The 16,821-nt window shown below is 40.2% G+C and overlaps 1 protein-coding gene across 1 annotated transcript in view; it reads left to right on the forward strand.

Annotated features, from left to right (window-relative positions):
- Positions 1–16,821, forward strand: part of ATP10B (ATPase phospholipid transporting 10B (putative)) — a 316,381-nt gene that overhangs the window by 285,249 nt on the left and 14,311 nt on the right. Inside the window, exons 19-21 of the mRNA XM_027545764.1 lie at positions 8,552–8,752; positions 10,093–10,173; positions 11,472–11,576. Coding sequence (XP_027401565.1) covers positions 8,552–8,752; positions 10,093–10,173; positions 11,472–11,576 — 387 coding nt within the window. The remainder of the gene's footprint in view (positions 1–8,551; positions 8,753–10,092; positions 10,174–11,471; positions 11,577–16,821) is intronic.

The raw sequence follows: 16,821 nt of genomic DNA on the forward strand, positions 1-16,821 counted from the left end.
GCTGCAAAGAATATAATCAATCTGACTTTGGTGTTGACCATCTGGTGATGTCCATGTATAGAGTCTTCTCTTTTGTTGTTGGAAGAGGGTGTTTGCTATGACCAGTATGTTCTCTTGGCAAAACTCTGAGCCTTTGCCCTGCTTCATTCCATATTCCAAGGCCAAATTTGCCTGTTTCTCCAGGTGTTTCTTGACTTCCTACTTTTGCATTCCAGGCCCCTATAATGAAAAGGACATCTTTTTGGGGTGTTAGTTCTAAAAGGTCTTGTAGGTCTTCATAGAACCATTCAACTTCAGCTTCTTCAGCGTTACTGGTTGGGGCATAGGCTTGGATTACCATGATATTGAATGGTTTGCCTTGGAAATGAACAGAGATCATTCTGTCATTTTGGAGATTGCATTCAAGTACTGCATTTTGGACTCTTTTGTTGACCATGATGGCTACTCCATTTCTTCTGAGGGATTTCTGCCCACAGTAGTAGATATAATGGTCATCTGAGTTAAATTCACCCATTCCAGTCCATTTTAGTTTGCTGATTCCTAGAATGTCAACGTTCACTCTTGCAATCTCCTGTTTGACCACTTCCAATATGCCTTGATTCGTGGACCTAGCATTCCAGGTTCCTATGCAATATTGCTCTTTACAGCATCGGACCTTGCTTCTATCACCAGTCACATCCACAACTGGTTATTGTTTTTGCTTTGGCTCCTTCCCTTTATTCTTTCTGAAGTTATTTCTCCACTGATCTCCAGTAGCATATTGGGCACCTACTGACCTGGGGAGTTCCTCTTTCAGTATCCTATCATTTTGCCTTTTCATACTGTTTATGGGGTTCTCAAGGCAAGAATGCTTCGCCATTCCCTTCTCCAGTGGACCACATTCTGTAAGACCTCTCCACCATGACTCACCTGTCTTGGGTGGCCCCACACGGCATGGCTTAGTTTAACTGAGTTAGACAAGGCTGTGGTTCATGTGATCCAATTGGCTAGTTTTCTGTGATTATGGTTTCAGTGTGTCTGCCCTCTGATGCCCTCTTACAACACCTACCATCTCACTTGAGTTTCTCTTACCTTGGACGTGGGCTATCTCTTCAGGGCTGCTCCAGCAAAGCACAGCTGCTGCTCCTTACCTTGGACAAGGTCACCCCTCCTGACCTTGAACATGGAGTAGCTCCTCTCAGCCCTCCTGCACCGAGATAATCTAATAATACAGTCGATTATTTCTTTTTAATTTTTATTTTAGAGTATAGTTGTTTTATAATGTTTATAATTTTAAATTATGTTTATAAATGTAAATTTGTGTCATTAGTTTCTGTTGTACACAGTGATTCAGACATATACATATATCCTATGCACTCCTTCCCAAATTTTCTCATATATATTGCTGACTATTGAGCAGAGTTCCCTGTGCTATACAACAGGTCCTTGTTGATTATGGATTTTATATGGAGTGTACATGTTAATCCCAAACTCCCCCTACCTTTCCCCTTTGATAACCTTTCATTTGTTTTCAAAATCCATAGGTCTATTTCTCTTTTGTAAATAAGTTCATTTGTATCATTTTTTTAGGTTCCACATATAAGTGATACTATATGATATTTATCTTTCTGACTTTACTTAGTATGATCATCTCTAGTACCATGTTGCTGCAAATGGCATTATATCATTGTTTTTATGGCTGAGGAAACACTGCATTGTGTGTATATATATATACCTCATCTTCTATATCCATTCATCTGTTGATGGACATTTAGGCTGCTTCCATGTCTTGGCTATTGTAAATTGTGCTGCAATGAATATTGAATGCATGTATCTTTTCAAGTTATTTTCTCTGGATGTATACCCAAGAGTTGGATTGCTGGATCATACAGTAAGCTCTATTTTTAGTTTTTTAAGGAACCTCCATACTCTGCCCCATAACAATTGTACTGATTTACATTCTCACCAACAGTATTGGAGGTTCCCTTTTCTCCACACCCTTTCCAGCGTTCATTGTTTGTAGACTTTTTGATGATGGCAATTCTGACTGCTATGAAAGTGAAAGTGAAGTCTCTCAGTCACTGTTATAAGGTGAAACCTTATTATAGTTTTGACTTGCATTTCTCTACTAACTAGTGATGTTGAACATTTTTTCCTGTGCTTTTTGACCATCTGTATGTCTTCTTTGGAGAAATGTCTATATCTGCCAATTTTTTGACTGGGTGGTTTGTTTTTTTTTATATATATTGAGTTTCATGTATTTGTATATTTTGGAGATTAATCCCCTGTTGGTTGCTTCATTTGCAATATTTTCTTTCAGTTCATAGGTTGTCTTTTCGTTTTATGGCTTCTTTTACCGTGCAAAAGCCTGTAAGTTTGATTAGGTCCCAGGTGTTTAGTTTTCCTTTTATTTCTAGTGCCTTGACCTAAGAAAACATTGGTATGATTTATGTCAGAAAATGCTTTTCCTATGTTTTGTTCTAGGAGTTTTATGGTGTCATGTTTTATATTTAAGTCTTTAAACCATTTTGAGTTTATTTTTGTATATGGTATTAAAGAATGTTCTAGTCTCATCCTTTTACATGTAGTTGTCCAGTTTTCCCAGCACCACTTATTAGAGAGACTGTCTTCTCTGCATTGTATACTCTTGCATTTTTTTGTCATAGGTTGACCATAGGTGTGTGGGATTATGTTGAGGTATGTTCCTTTTATGCCCACTTTCTGGAGAATTTTTATCATAAATGGGTGTTGAATTTTGTCAAAAGCTTTTCTGTATCTATTGAGATGATCATATGGTTTTTATTCTTCAATTTGGTTTTTTTTTTTTTTTTGAGGGGGGTTTCAGGGTAATGCTAGCTCTGTAAAATGCATTTGGAAGTGTTCCCTCCTCTTCAGTTTTATGGAATAGTTTGAAGATTATTATTTATTCTTTTTTAAATGTTTGGTAGAATTCACCAGCCAAACCGTGTACATCTAGGCTTTTCTTTCTTGGGAAGTTTTCGGTTACTGATTCAATCTCTTTACCAGTTATAGATCTATTTAGATTTTCTATTTCTTCATGATTCAGTCTTGGTAGAGTGTATTTCTAGGAATTTACCCATATCTTCTAACTTATTCAACTTGTTCTCATATGAATGTTCATAGTAGTCTCTAATATTAATACTATGTATTTCTGTGGTATCTGAGTATCCTGATTGGATAACTGCAAATGATTTTTTTTTTTAATAATGGAAAATTATTTAATTAGTATACATGTGTTCCCCATCCTGAACCCTCCTACCTCCTCCCTCCCCACACCATCCCTCTGGGTCGTCCCAGTGCACCAGCCCCAAGCATCCAGCATCGTGCATTGAACCTGGACTGGCATCTCGTTTCATACATGACGTTTCACATGTTTCAATGCCATTCTTCCAAATCTTCCCACCCTCTCCCTCTCCCACAGAGTCCATAAGACTGTTCTATACATCAGTGTCTCTTTTGCTGTCTCGTATACAGGGTTATCGTTACCATCTTTCTAAATTCCATATATATGCGTTAGTATACTATATTGGTGTTTTTCCTTCTGGCTTACTTCACTCTGTATGATAGGCTCCAGTTTCATCCACCTCATTAGAACTGATTCAAATGTATTCTTTTTAATGGCTGAGTAATACTCCATTGTGTATATGTACCACAGCTTTCTTATCCATTCATCTGCTGATGGACATCTAGGTTGCTTCCATGTCCTGGCTATTATAAACAGTGCTGCGATGAACACTGGGGTACACGTGTCTTTTTCCCTTCTGGTTTCCTCAGTGTGTATGCCCAGCAGTGGGATTGCTGGATCATAAGGCAGTTCTATTTCCAGTTTTTTAAGGAATCTCCACACTGTTCTCCATAGTGGCTGTACTAGTTTGCATTCCCACCAACAGTGTAAGAGGGTTCCCTTTTCTCCACACCCTCTCCAGCATTTATTATTTGTAGACTTTTGGATCGCAGCCATTCTGACTGGCGTGAAATGGTACCTCATAGTGGTTTTGATTTGCATTTCTCTGATAATGAGTGATGTTGAGCATCTTTTCATGTGTTTGTTAGCCATCTGTATGTCTTCTTTGGAGAAATGTCTATTTAGTTCTTTGGCCCATTTTTTGATTGGGTCATTTATTTTTCTGGAGTTGAGCTGTAGGAGTTGCTTGTATATTTTTGAGATTAGTTGTTTATCGGTTGCTTCATTTGCTATTATTTTCTCCCATTCTGAAGGCTGTCTTTTCACCTTGCTAATAGTTTCCTTTGATGTGCAGAAGCTTTTAAGTTTAATTAGGTCCCATTTGTTTATTTTTACTTTTATTTCCAATATTCTGGGAGGTGGATCATAGAGGATCCTGCTGTGATGTATGTCAGAGAGTGTTTTGCCTATGTTCTCCTCTAGGAGTTTTATAGTTTCTGGTCTTACGTTGAGATCTTTAATCCATTTTGAGTTTATTTTTGTATATGGTGTTAGAAAGTGTTCTAGTTTCATTCTTTTACAAGTGGTTGACCAGATTTCCCAGCACCACTTGTTAAAGAGATTGTCTTTAATCCATTGTATATTCTTGCCTCCTTTGTCAAAGATAAGGTGTCCATATGTGCGTGGATTTATCTCTGGGCTTTCTATTTTGTTCCATTGATCTCTATTTCTGTCTTTGTGCCAGTACCATACTGTCTTGATAACTGTGGCTTTGTAGTAGAGCCTGAAGTCAGGTAGGTTGATTCCTCCAGTTCCATTTTTCTTTCTCAAGATCGCTTTGGCTATTCGAGGTTTTTTGTATTTCCATACAAATTGTGAAATTATTTGTTCTAGCTCTGTATCTATTGAGATGATCATATGGTTTTAGTCTTCAATTTGTTAATGTGCTATAACGCACTGATTTGCAGATCTTGAAAAATCCTTGCATCCCTGGAATAAATCCCAATTGATCATGGTGCATGATCCTTTTAATGTGTTGTTGGATTTGGTTTGCTAGTCTTTTGTTGAGGATTTTTGCGTCTTTAGTGTTCTTGCCTGGAAAATCCCAGGAACGGGGGAGCCTGGTGGGCTGCCGTCTATGGGGTCGCACAGAGTCAGACATGACTGAAGTGACTTCGCAGCAATAGCAGCAAGGCTTCCCTGGTGGCTCAGAGGTTAAAGCTTCTGCCTGCAATGTGGGAGACCTGGATTTGATCCCTGGGTCGGGAAGATCCCCTGGAGAAGGAAATGGCAACCCACTCTAGTATTCTTGCCTGGAGAATCCCATGGGTGGAGGAGCCTGGTGGGCTACAGTCCACGGGGTCACAAAGAGTCAGACACGACTGAGCGACTTAACTTTTGCATCTATGTTCATCAGTGATATTGGCCTGTAATTTGTGTGGGTGGTATCTTTGTCTGATTTTGGTATCAGAGTGATGATAGTCTCATAGAATGAGTTTGGGAGTGTTCCAATTGTTTGGAACAGGTTCAGAAAGATAGGTGTTAGCTCTTCTCTAAGTGTTTGATAGGATTCGCCCGTGAAGCCATCTTGGGAGACTGTGCCTTTCTAAGAATCTGTCCATTTCATTGGCACATAGTTGCTTGTGGTAGTCTTCCATGATCTTTTGTGTTTCTGTGGTGTCTGTTGTAACATGTATCCTTTTTCATTTCTAATTTTATTGATTTGAGCCCTCCCTTTTTTTCTTGAGAGTCTGGCTAAAGGTTTATCAATTTTTTTATCTTTTCAAAGAACAAGCTTTTCATTTCATTGATCTTTTTTATTGTTTTCATCTGTTTCATTATTTCTACTCTAATCTTTAAGATTTCTTTCCTTCTACTATCCTTGGGTTTTGTTTGTTCTTCTTTCTCTACCTGCTTTGGACATAAAGTTAGGTTGTTTCTTCATTTTTCTTGTTTCCTGAGGTAAAATTGTGTGTGTATGTTTGTGCTCAGTCGTGTCCAACTTTTTGGGACCCCATTGACTGTGGCCCACCAGGCTCCTCTGTCCGTGGGATTTCCCAAGCAAGAATACTAGAGTGGAAATGAATACATTTCCTACTCCCAGGAATCTTACCAATCTAGGGACTGAGCCCATGTCTCCTACATTGGTAGGCAGATTCTTTACCACTGCACCAGATTGGAAGCCCAAGATAAGATTGTATTGCTATAAACTTCCCTCTTAGAACTGCTTTTGCTCCATCATCATGTTTTCATTGTCATTTGTCTCTATTGATTTCCTCTTTGATTTCTTCAGTGATCCATTGGTTGTTTAGCAGCATATTGTTTAGCCTGAACATCTAGGTCTGGACTCCAGCTTTGTTACTTACTAGTCTGTAACCCTAGTCCCATGACTTGACCTCTCCAAAGCTCAGTTTCCTCAATTGTAAAATGAGGATAGCAGTGACTGCCTCATCCAGCTTGTAAGTGGACTGAATGGGTCAGTACAGAGCCTGGCCCCTAGGAAGTGCTTTAGGAGTCTTTGTTATTACTGCTGCCATTGCTATTCTTGGCCTTGTCTGTAGATGGGTCACTTCCAGCCTTAGTGTAGTCAGTCACCCCATCTGAGCCGTTCAAGCCACCTGTGTGTACATGGAACTAAGAGTGAGTATCTTTTTCAGTCAGCTGGAGAGGGAGAAGCAAGGCAAGGTGCTCAAAGGGCCAAAAGACAAAAACCAAAGCCTAATACGATTGCTAAACACTAGTATCAAGGAGACTTTACCACTTTGGTTCTTCTTAAAGCCACCCTGTCAAGGGCATAAATGGTTGGTGATGTTGTTTTGGGGACTCAGAGTCTGCCCAGGAAACAGATTGAGCCCTCTCCTTCCTTCTCTGAGAAATAACCTCATCAAAAACTCATAGCACAAAAGCCCTTTCAGCATCACGGGACTAGAGTGGGAAGAGGTGACCTGAAGCCCTGGAGCAGAAACGGAGGGGACCCCAGCCCTCAGAGAAATGCAAGGCCCAGGGTATCTAAGAGCACCAGGGTCTCCTTCAGACTCCCCACTAGTCATCTGGGCAGGAGAGCCAAAGGATGGAGCTTCTTGGATGGAAGAATCTGGGTCAGCATTGTTATGGCATTATCCAAAGATGGGACTAAGAGGGCTTGGAGTGGTTGAGGAGGAAGCTTTGAAAACTTGAAGGCTAATTGTGCCACTTCCTAGCTCCAAACATAGGCAAGGGACAAGTGAGTATCTCAGAGCCTCAAATTCCTCGTCTATAGGTAATGTTAAATATTATTTAATAATACATAATATAGTACTATTATATTATTAGCAATAACATTATCTTGCTAGGTTGTTGGGACAAATTATGTATATTGCATATCTACTAATGTGCTGTGTGTGTGCTCAGTCATATCCAACTCTTTACAACCCCATCGACAGTACCTTGCCAGGCTCCTCTGTCCATCGAATGTTCTAGGCAAGAATACTGGAATGAGTTGCCATTTCCTTCTCCAGGGAATCTTCCCAACCCAGGGATTGAACTCCTGTCTCTTTCGTCTCCTGCATTGGCAGGTGGATCCTTTACCACTGTGCCACCTAATGTGCTGTATACTAATATACTATTACCACACATCCATCACAAATAGAAGCTCAAATAATAATTGTAGTATTAATAATATGAATGTTAATATTACTACTAGTAGTATAATAATAATAATCAGAGAGCCTCTTAAAAGTAATGCTGGCCCAATGGTTAGGGGATGAGAATACTAGCTTGAACACAGACCTGCTGAATGATTCCTTACATTAAAAACCCTTTACCCCTCTGTGCCTCAGCCACATGGAGCTGAGTTCTAGTTCTAACACCAGGACCAGCTGTTATCGTGATCTTGGTCAAGTCAACAAACCACATCACAATATGTTAGACAATAATTGTGACCCAGCCCTTCTCCAGTGAGGAGGTCTTTAGTGGAAAGATCTTTAGAAAGCATAAAGCAACACTTCAGTATAAGATTTTATTCTTCACCCTCTGAGTTGTGTGACCATTAGGAAAGGGTTTTGAAGTCAACCTCCTCATGAAGTCCTCCTCCCACCAGCCATCCTGCCCACGGTCAAGTCTTTCCTCTTACTGCACTGCTAATCATAACTACTTACTGCCTTTTGGTTTCACGGGCCATGGTCTATATACTACTATTCCCATATGAAAGGTGGCAAGATGATGTTCAGAAAGGTTAAAGAATTTGTCCTAGGTCACACAGCTAGTGCATGACAGAACTGAGGATTCAAAGCCAGTCCTCCCTGCCTCCAAAAACCACCATAGTATACTTTACAAGTTGATAGAATTCTCTTCAGGTCCTAAAGAAGGAAATGGCAACCCACTCCAGTGTTCTTGCCTGGAGAATCCCAGGCACGGGAGAGCCTAGTGGGCTGCCGTCTATGGGGTCGCACAGAGTCAGACACGACTGAAGCGACTTAGCAGCAGTAGTAATAGTAAGAGCAGAATCTAAGGATGAGAATTACCTCTAATCTTTAGACAACCCTGCATGTAACAAGTGAGGGAATTGAAGCTCCAGGTCCGAGCAGCTATTTGTCAGAGCTCCTAAGCAGTGTCTGGTGATGGCTGCCCTCGGGTCCTTACTTCCAAGGCCATGCTCTCTGCCCACAGTGCTACGTCAACTTGCTCTTCTGGTACCAGTTCTTCTGCGGTTTCTCTGGCTCCACCATGATTGACTACTGGCAGCTGATCTTCTTCAACCTCTTCTTCACTTCCTTGCCTCCTCTTGTCTTCGGAGTCCTCGATAAGGACATCTCTATGGAAACACTCTTGGCATTGCCCGAACTGTACAAGAGCGGCCAGAACTCCGAGGTAAGGGGACCGGGCAGAGGCAGGGGCACTGGAAGGTGACCTTCAGCTCCTCCCTAGAGGTGTCAGAGAAGGAGTGCTGGGCCAGAGATCCTGTGTTCTGGTCACCACTCTGCCACTTACCTCCCATGTGACCCAGGATGTCTGCTCCCTGTTCCTGGCCTGTTTCTCATTTGCTGTTGAAGGTGATGGACCAGGTGGATATTTTTCTTTTTAGTTATTTCTTAATTATATCACACAGTAATATGGGCCTGTGCTAGTTAAAGGGGAAGAGGGCTTACAGAAAGACTGCATCACTTTTCTCTGATCTTTGCAGGCCTTCAGCAGAACCCCCAAGGCTTGGTTTGGGAATCCCTGGGGCTAAAAGCCATCAAAATAGTTTCTTAGAAGGCACAGAGGCCACACTGATGCCCTTAAAGATTCGGGAAGGTCCTACAGCAGGCAGACTGACCAGCACAGACAGGCTGGGAACCTGGAGGCAGAGAGGGAACCTGATGGCCTCAAAGGAGGAGCTCTGGGAAAAGGGATGTTGCTATGCACTAGGGTAGCTCTACATCTCAGATAAGGAGGGCAAAGCTAGATGTGGTGCTTGAGAGCTGGTGAAAGTTTGTGGACGACCAGTGAAGAACCAAGCCCCATATTCAGCCAAAGACAGGTGGAGAACAACTTAGCAACCCCAGCACTTCAGGCGAGGGAGATGTGGAGATGACGCACGACATCCTGGGCCCTTCTCATTGTCCCCTTCCCATAGGTGAGTTGGCTGCATAATGTATCCCTTTAGTATCTAACATCAAAAGAAGTTAATGTAGCAGAAACATACACTGTAAATGGTTTCAGTGTTCCCAAGGAAGGAAGCACAAAATAAGAAAGCTCATCTCCGAAGCCACTGAGCTGTCTCTTGGGAACTCGTGATCCTGGGCGGTGATTGAGAGCTCCTTTTCAGATGCTATTTAGAATCTCTAAACTTACCAAGTTTGTATTAGCACTAGTATTAATGATCATTAACAGCCGAGCCTTTTCTAGGTACCAAAGCACAGTTGTATTTAGACCTCTTGAAACTCAAGGAAATCTAGCCGGTATCGTCTTTATCTACTTCCTATGGAAGAAGAAACAATTCCCAAAGCAGTCTAGTGACTTTTACTAAGGTCACACAGGCCTGGAACTCGACTTGAGGTCCTGTCACTCCCAGGTCTGTGCTCTTGATCATTCCACTGTATTGCCTCTAGGGTAAGAAACATTGTAAGTGCCATGTTGTCTGGCCCAGCCACGCACAAGAAAGTTGCTTACAAGGAACAGAGGCTTGCTCAGATGGTGGTAACTGTTGATGTGTTCTTTCCTGACAGTGCTATAACCTGCTGACTTTCTGGATCTCCATGGCGGATGCGTTCTACCAGAGCCTCGTCTGTTTCTTTATCCCCTACCTGGTAAGGTGTATGGTCCCCTTCTAACCATACAAACAGCAGGGTAGAGCTAGTCCCGTTAATATGAAATCCCAGACAAATAGTATCTTTCTGGACTCTTCAGAGCAGGGGCTCCAAATAGGAGGCCTGCAGACTCCACCCAGCATATTCAGAAAGTCAGAATACTTTACCAAAACATCTTAATTTCTGCCAGCTTCGGAAAAATTAAAAGCAGTTATTACACTGGGTCATGGCAAAATCCAGAGTTGGCTCACCACCCTGCTTAGATAGGGGACCTGTTCTCTAGTTTGTCATAGTCCCCACCGTGCCCTTTTGTGTCACGCCTAGCCATCTTCACTCACTCATTTACTGCTTCTTACTTGAACATTGAAGGTATTTGAGTTTACACCTCTTGATTTGTATTTACATTTGTGCTTCCAAGTTCTGATAATAAGAGTTACTACCTTATCTGAAATAAAATAAGAGTACAGGGAGCACAGGATACCAGCCCCATCTCAATTCAGTTCCCCAGTTTACAGAGTGAGAATGTATGTAGCATAGGATAGCTGTATTCTTCTCAGACAAGGAGCTCAGATGTGGAGTAATTTGTGCCAGGAAAACAGTGGTATCTGCCTAGTCTCTGGATCATGTTCTTTTGCAAACAGCAACATGATGGGTGTTGAGGAGGCAAGCATTTTGTGCTTTCTCAGAATTTCCTGGTTTACAACACCCTCCCTAGTCAGGCCTCTTTTGCCCTTACTGTGTGACCAACAGACTTACCACTTAGGACTATTCCATCTAGGATGATCTGGACTTTTCACCCTCAGTTCTGGCCTCTGCCTGATCTGCCTTTTCTCTCTCCTTTCAAGAGAACAATTCCCCTTACTACAGTCTCAGCTGACTTCTTATCTGTACTCCCAAAGTGCCTTGTACTTGCTTCCATTTTAGCATTTACACCCTTAAACTGTACCACATTTGCCCTGCCTGGTAGACTCTAAACTCCTTGAAAGTGGACACAGGAGTATCTTTAGCAGTTGGCATTGTGCCTGGTAGGTACTCAATTTTTTGTTTACTCATTCTGCAAAGCTCTGGGATACTCTTCATGGCTTCCTTTGCAAATGCATTTTGAAGAGTTTAGTCCTATCAACTCACTCCTCCTCCTGTCTGTCCCTGCAGTCAGTTCCACACGACAGTAGCTGGACAGCTTCTCCCCATTCCTTCCCCTCCCTTGACACCTGCCTCCACTGATGCTTTACTTGTCCAAACTAAGGCCTTCAGTCCCTGGGCACAGCTGACAGTGCCTGTTTGTTCCTGCTCTGCAGACCTACAAGGACTCTGATATCGACGTTTTTACCTTTGGAACACCCATCAACACCATCTCCCTTGCCACAATCCTCTTGCACCAGGCAATGGAAATGAAGACCTGGGTAAGTGCCCCCAAGCCCTTTGGGCCTAAAAACTGTGTTCCTCTCCATCCCCTGCATTCAGATTTGAGCTGCTTTTCTCCGTATCATTGATCCACTGAAACACGAATGCTGAGCTCGTACCTGTGGTCCACTTCAACAGGGATAAAGAAGTAGAGAAGGTAGAATTGCAGGCCTCAACTTGCTCACCATCTAGTCAGGATGAAATAACTAAGACATATAATACAATGAGGCGGTGTATTGCCAAAACAGGTACTTTCGATTTCAAAAGTCATGGGTGTTTGAGAGACAAGGGAAACATTTGACTGACCATACTTGAGACGATGTTACAGAGCTGTGCTGTCCATTTAATTGGGGGTAAAAGATTAGAAGACTGTCTCCACATAACATATCGAGTATGTCCAAATATCACTTTTTAGTAATTCAAAACGGTAATGCTAGCTTTCTTATTAAATTTGACTAGTCAATAATAATTATAAAAAACATAGAGCTTAAAATTACATGCCAGGTACACACCTGTATGATTTTAATGTACTTTCTTAACTTCCCAAAGCCCTTTAGATAAGATTTTTTTTTAGTTAGATATGATTGACACAGAGCACTGGATAAGTTTAAGCTGTACAACATAATGACTTGACATACACAGTTGATCCTTGAACAATTTAGGGTTTAGGAGCACCAATCCTCCACACAGGGGAAAATCCACATGTAACTTTACAGTTGTCCCACCATATCTGAAGTTCCATATCCACAGATTCAAGCAACAGTATATCATGCAGTACTATAGTATGTAATTAGTGGGAAAAAAAATCTGTGTATAAGTGAACTTATGCTGTTCAAACCTGTGTTGTTCAAGAGTCAACTGTATTGCAAAGTGATGGATGTTTACTAAACTTATTGTGGAAATCATTTTGCAACATATGCACGTGTTAGGTATTTTTTTTAATTCCCATCTTACGGATACAGAAATGAATATAAAGAGGTTAAACTTTCCCCAAGCAGTACAAGACAGAAGCAAGCCTAAAGCCTAGCTGGCTGACTCTTGACCTTTTAACCTTTGTGCCAATAGTGTGATGAGGTAAGATTGATGGCTGCAGGGAGACCACTTTATGGAAAGAACCATTTCAGCTTGGCAAAAAACAAATCTTCCTGAGAGCATTTGTATTAAATGTTTAGAAACTTCCCTAAGTAGGCTCAGGGTATTCCCAACCTTCTACAGTGGAACTTCTTCCCTCCCCCTGCTGTCACAAGCTGGACCAAGCAGTGGCTGATAACAGCCGCCCAAGGGGGCTTCCAGATCACAGAGTTCCCATCTTGAAAACCCCGTAGTTCCAATTCATGCCATGACAGATAGAACAAAGTGATAAAAACAAAAAGGCCTAGTCAAGCTTAAATAAATCTCTTTCAGAACCACCAGAGAAACCACTTCATTTTATCAGAAACTGTGAAGAAGGCAGTCATAATTTTAATACTAGGAACTGAACCAAGCTAAGGAAATATTTAGAACTCTTGAAAATGCAAAAAGTTTGTCACTGAAACTAAAAATGCAATTTGTGGAATCCACTCTAGACTGGACACTGGCTAAGAGTAAACTACCAAAATTGGAAAGTATTGTGTACTCATGCAGAATGCCACAGAAATATGAAAATGTAATCAAGAGGAATGATATTTGGAATACGTGACTCTAACAGCCACATAATAGAACTCATAGAATAGAAGAACAAGGAAAGAATGATTAGAGAAGTACTGAAGAGGTCATCACTGAGAATGACAATCAAAATAAATCTGGATATAGTGCCTGGTAGTAAAACTGTACAGTATAAAAGAAACAGTCTTAAAGTCTGCCAGAGACTATGGACAGATTACCTGAAAATTAACAGCAATGAAACAATAGAAACCAAAAAATAGTGGAGCAATTATGTTCAAAGACTTAAGGCCAAATAGCAAACAGTTCCACTATTTGTACACAAGCACTACACTTAGGTGCTAGTTCACTTAGGACTGATAAATCAAGATTCCCAAGGGAAGTACACCCACCCGACCAGTGGAGAAACACTGATTTTAATTCTCTAAGAAGGCCACAAAAATCTCCTAGGTCATTGCTATATTCATTCAGTCAGAGAAAATGATTTATTTTTATCAAACAGCAGAATCAAAGGCAAATAATACAGCTGTATGTTTGCTTTTTTCCCCTTCTTACCTGTATATAACATGTTTCTGTCCCTTCTTAGTAGCCTGTGGTTAAAAAAAAAAAAAAATGACATTTTTAGATAAACTCTATAAGGTCTACCACCTATGCTATGTTATGCTAAGTCACTTCATTCGTGTCCGACTCTGTGTGACCCCATAGACAGCAGCCCACCAGGCTTCCCCGTCCCTGGGATTCTCCAGGCAAGAACACTGGAGTGGGTTGCCATTTCCTTCTCCAGTGCATGAAAGTGAAAAGAGAAAGAAGTCGCTCAGTCGTGTCCGACTCTTAGCGACCCCAAGGACTGCAGCCTACCAGGCTCCTCAGTCCATGGGATTTTCCAGGCAAGAGTACTGGAGTGGGGTGCCATTGCCTTCTCCGACCCTCACTAAAGGAAGAGAGAAATACGCAAGAACCTGAAAGAAAATAAAAGCTAAAACTGCAAGAAAAAACGTAATGGTAAGGAAAGGCTATTCTGTAGGTAATTTATGCTGAAGTCTTCATTGTATGAATAGGACAAGAAATACACAACTTAAAGTCTTAATTTATTTAGTACCTCATAAATCTTAAAGTATCTTAATACTTACAATTACTAAAAACTTAAGATTAACATAAAGGAGAGGGAAGAAATTAGAGGAATATAGGAAACTATCAATTCCCCAGGCTGTAGGGAAGAGGAAAAGGTAAGAACAAAGAAAATGATGGCCAGAAGTATCAGATAGGACTTTCTCATCCCATGAATATGAAGAGAAATGGAAAAAATTACAATTCTAGAATGATGTTTTTATAGAACTCTATCAAAACAGACACAGATCAAGCTTTGAATAAATTACCACACTTGACCTATTGCAGTTAGCCCCAATATGTAAAATCCTGCTCTAAACAGATACTAAATATGCATCTTTCAAACACACCTGACCATACACCAAAAATTTAAAGACCAAATTCTAAATCACAAAGGAATTTGAAAGAATCAGTATCATAAAGAACCTATTATCTGATAGTAATGCATTTAGATTAATAAATACAAACAATGAAAGTACAGCCTAACATGCGTGGAAATTTCAAAATGCACATCTAAACAGATCATTTAGGAGGTCAAAAGTAAATCATGATGGAAATTATACTTATTGCTGCTGAATGACTATAAAAATATATATGCAAACTTGTGGGATGCAGCTAAAGCTTTTACTATTAAAAACAAAAAGATTAAAAAGAGGCTAAAATTTCAACTTAAGAAACTTTAAAAAATACCATGTAAACCTAAAGAAAATGGAAAAGAAAAAAAGATGAGAGAAAAATCAAAGAAAGGTCAATAAGACCAAAACTGAGCTCTTCGAACACTACTGAAAACTCACCTCTTGGGACTTCCTTGGGGGTCCAGTGGTCAAGACTCCATGCTCCGAATGCCAAGGGCATGAGTTCAATACCTGGTCACATAACTAAGATTCCCACATGCTGCACAGTGTAGCCAAAAATGGGAAAAAAACTCACCTCTGACAAAACTTATCCAAAAGATGACAGAAAGAGAAGGCCACGAAAACAGTACTAGAAATGAAAAAGACTGCAATTATGGATACACAGGTGTCTCAGTACCTGCAGGGACGGGTTCTAGGACTCATGTGAATACCAAAATCCACAGATCCTCAAGTCTTTTATATAAAATGGTGTTGAGCCCTCTGTTTTCATGGATGCAGATCTCATGTATACAATGGTCAATGGAATCAATATTTTTAATATTTTTCTGAAAAGTTAAGCCAAGTTAAATCCTTTAAATATAAAATTTACCAAGCTATAGGCAAAATCATTCATCAAAGCTGAATAAACCAATCACCATTCTAGAAACCAAATCAGCAATCTTATCCCTAAGGTTACAAAGCCAAAGGATTGTAAAGGTGAGTTTGACCAAGTTTATAAGGGACAAATAATTCCTATGTCATACCAACTTTTTCATGGATTCAAATCCAATTTTCATGGCTAGAATAATTCTGATATCAGAATGAGCATGGACAGTCCTAGGAAACAAAATTACAAAGCAGTTTCCTCAATGAACATAAATGTAAAAATTCTAAATAATATATTGGCAAATTAACTCAGTAGTGTGGGTTAATACTACTGTAGTATATAGTATATATGCTATAGTATGGTATGTAGTATAATATGAGTTAATTGGAGAAGGAAATGGCAACCCACTGCAGTGTTCTTGCCTGGAGAATCCCAGGGACTGCGGAGCCTGATGGGCTTCTGTCTATGGGGTCGCACAGAGTCGGACACGACTGAAGCGACTTAGCAGCAGCAGCAGTATGAGTTAATACTACTTCATTAAAGATAATAAAGCCTAACCTAGGAACTTTCATATTCTGTTGGTAAACTATAAACTGATAGCACCACTTTGGAGAAGCAATTTGAAAACAGCTAGAAGAATATGTTAGAAGAGTTAGCTAGAAGTATTCACAGGCTGTGACACAATTCCACTTCTAAATATGCAACCTGGACGATCCTTTTACACATGTATATACATAGACATACATAGACATATATAAGATATTACATCATTATTCTTTAAAGCAAAATTTAAAAACTGGAAACGGCCTAAATGTTCACCAACAGGAAAGCAAATAGTAGCATAGTCATATACTAGAACAGTTAAAATGAATAGAACAGCATTTAGCAACAAAAATAAACCTCCACAGCATACTGGCTAGTGAAAAGAATTCAGAAGGATATCTACATGATAAAATTTTTAAAGTATCCATTAACACGGATACATAAACATGTACATATAAAATACACATAAAAATGATGAACACAATTTATTTTCAAGATGAAAGAAAAGGCATTTGCAAGGGATACATGGTGGTAGAATTGTATCTGTAAGGCTCCTTTTAATAAAATCTGAGGCAAATGTGTGTAGAGGAAGAAAAACTAATTTTCTCTCTACCCTTCTAGGTCTCAGCTTAGACATTCCTGTAATAAATGACAGATTAATGGGAGAAAAACAAACAAAAGTTTAATCAGTATTTCCTATACACATGAGAGAGACCAGGAAAAGACCAGGAA

This window comes from Bos indicus x Bos taurus, chromosome 7 (genome assembly GCF_003369695.1).
Source record: "Bos indicus x Bos taurus breed Angus x Brahman F1 hybrid chromosome 7, Bos_hybrid_MaternalHap_v2.0, whole genome shotgun sequence".
NCBI lineage: Eukaryota > Metazoa > Chordata > Mammalia > Artiodactyla > Bovidae > Bos > Bos indicus x Bos taurus.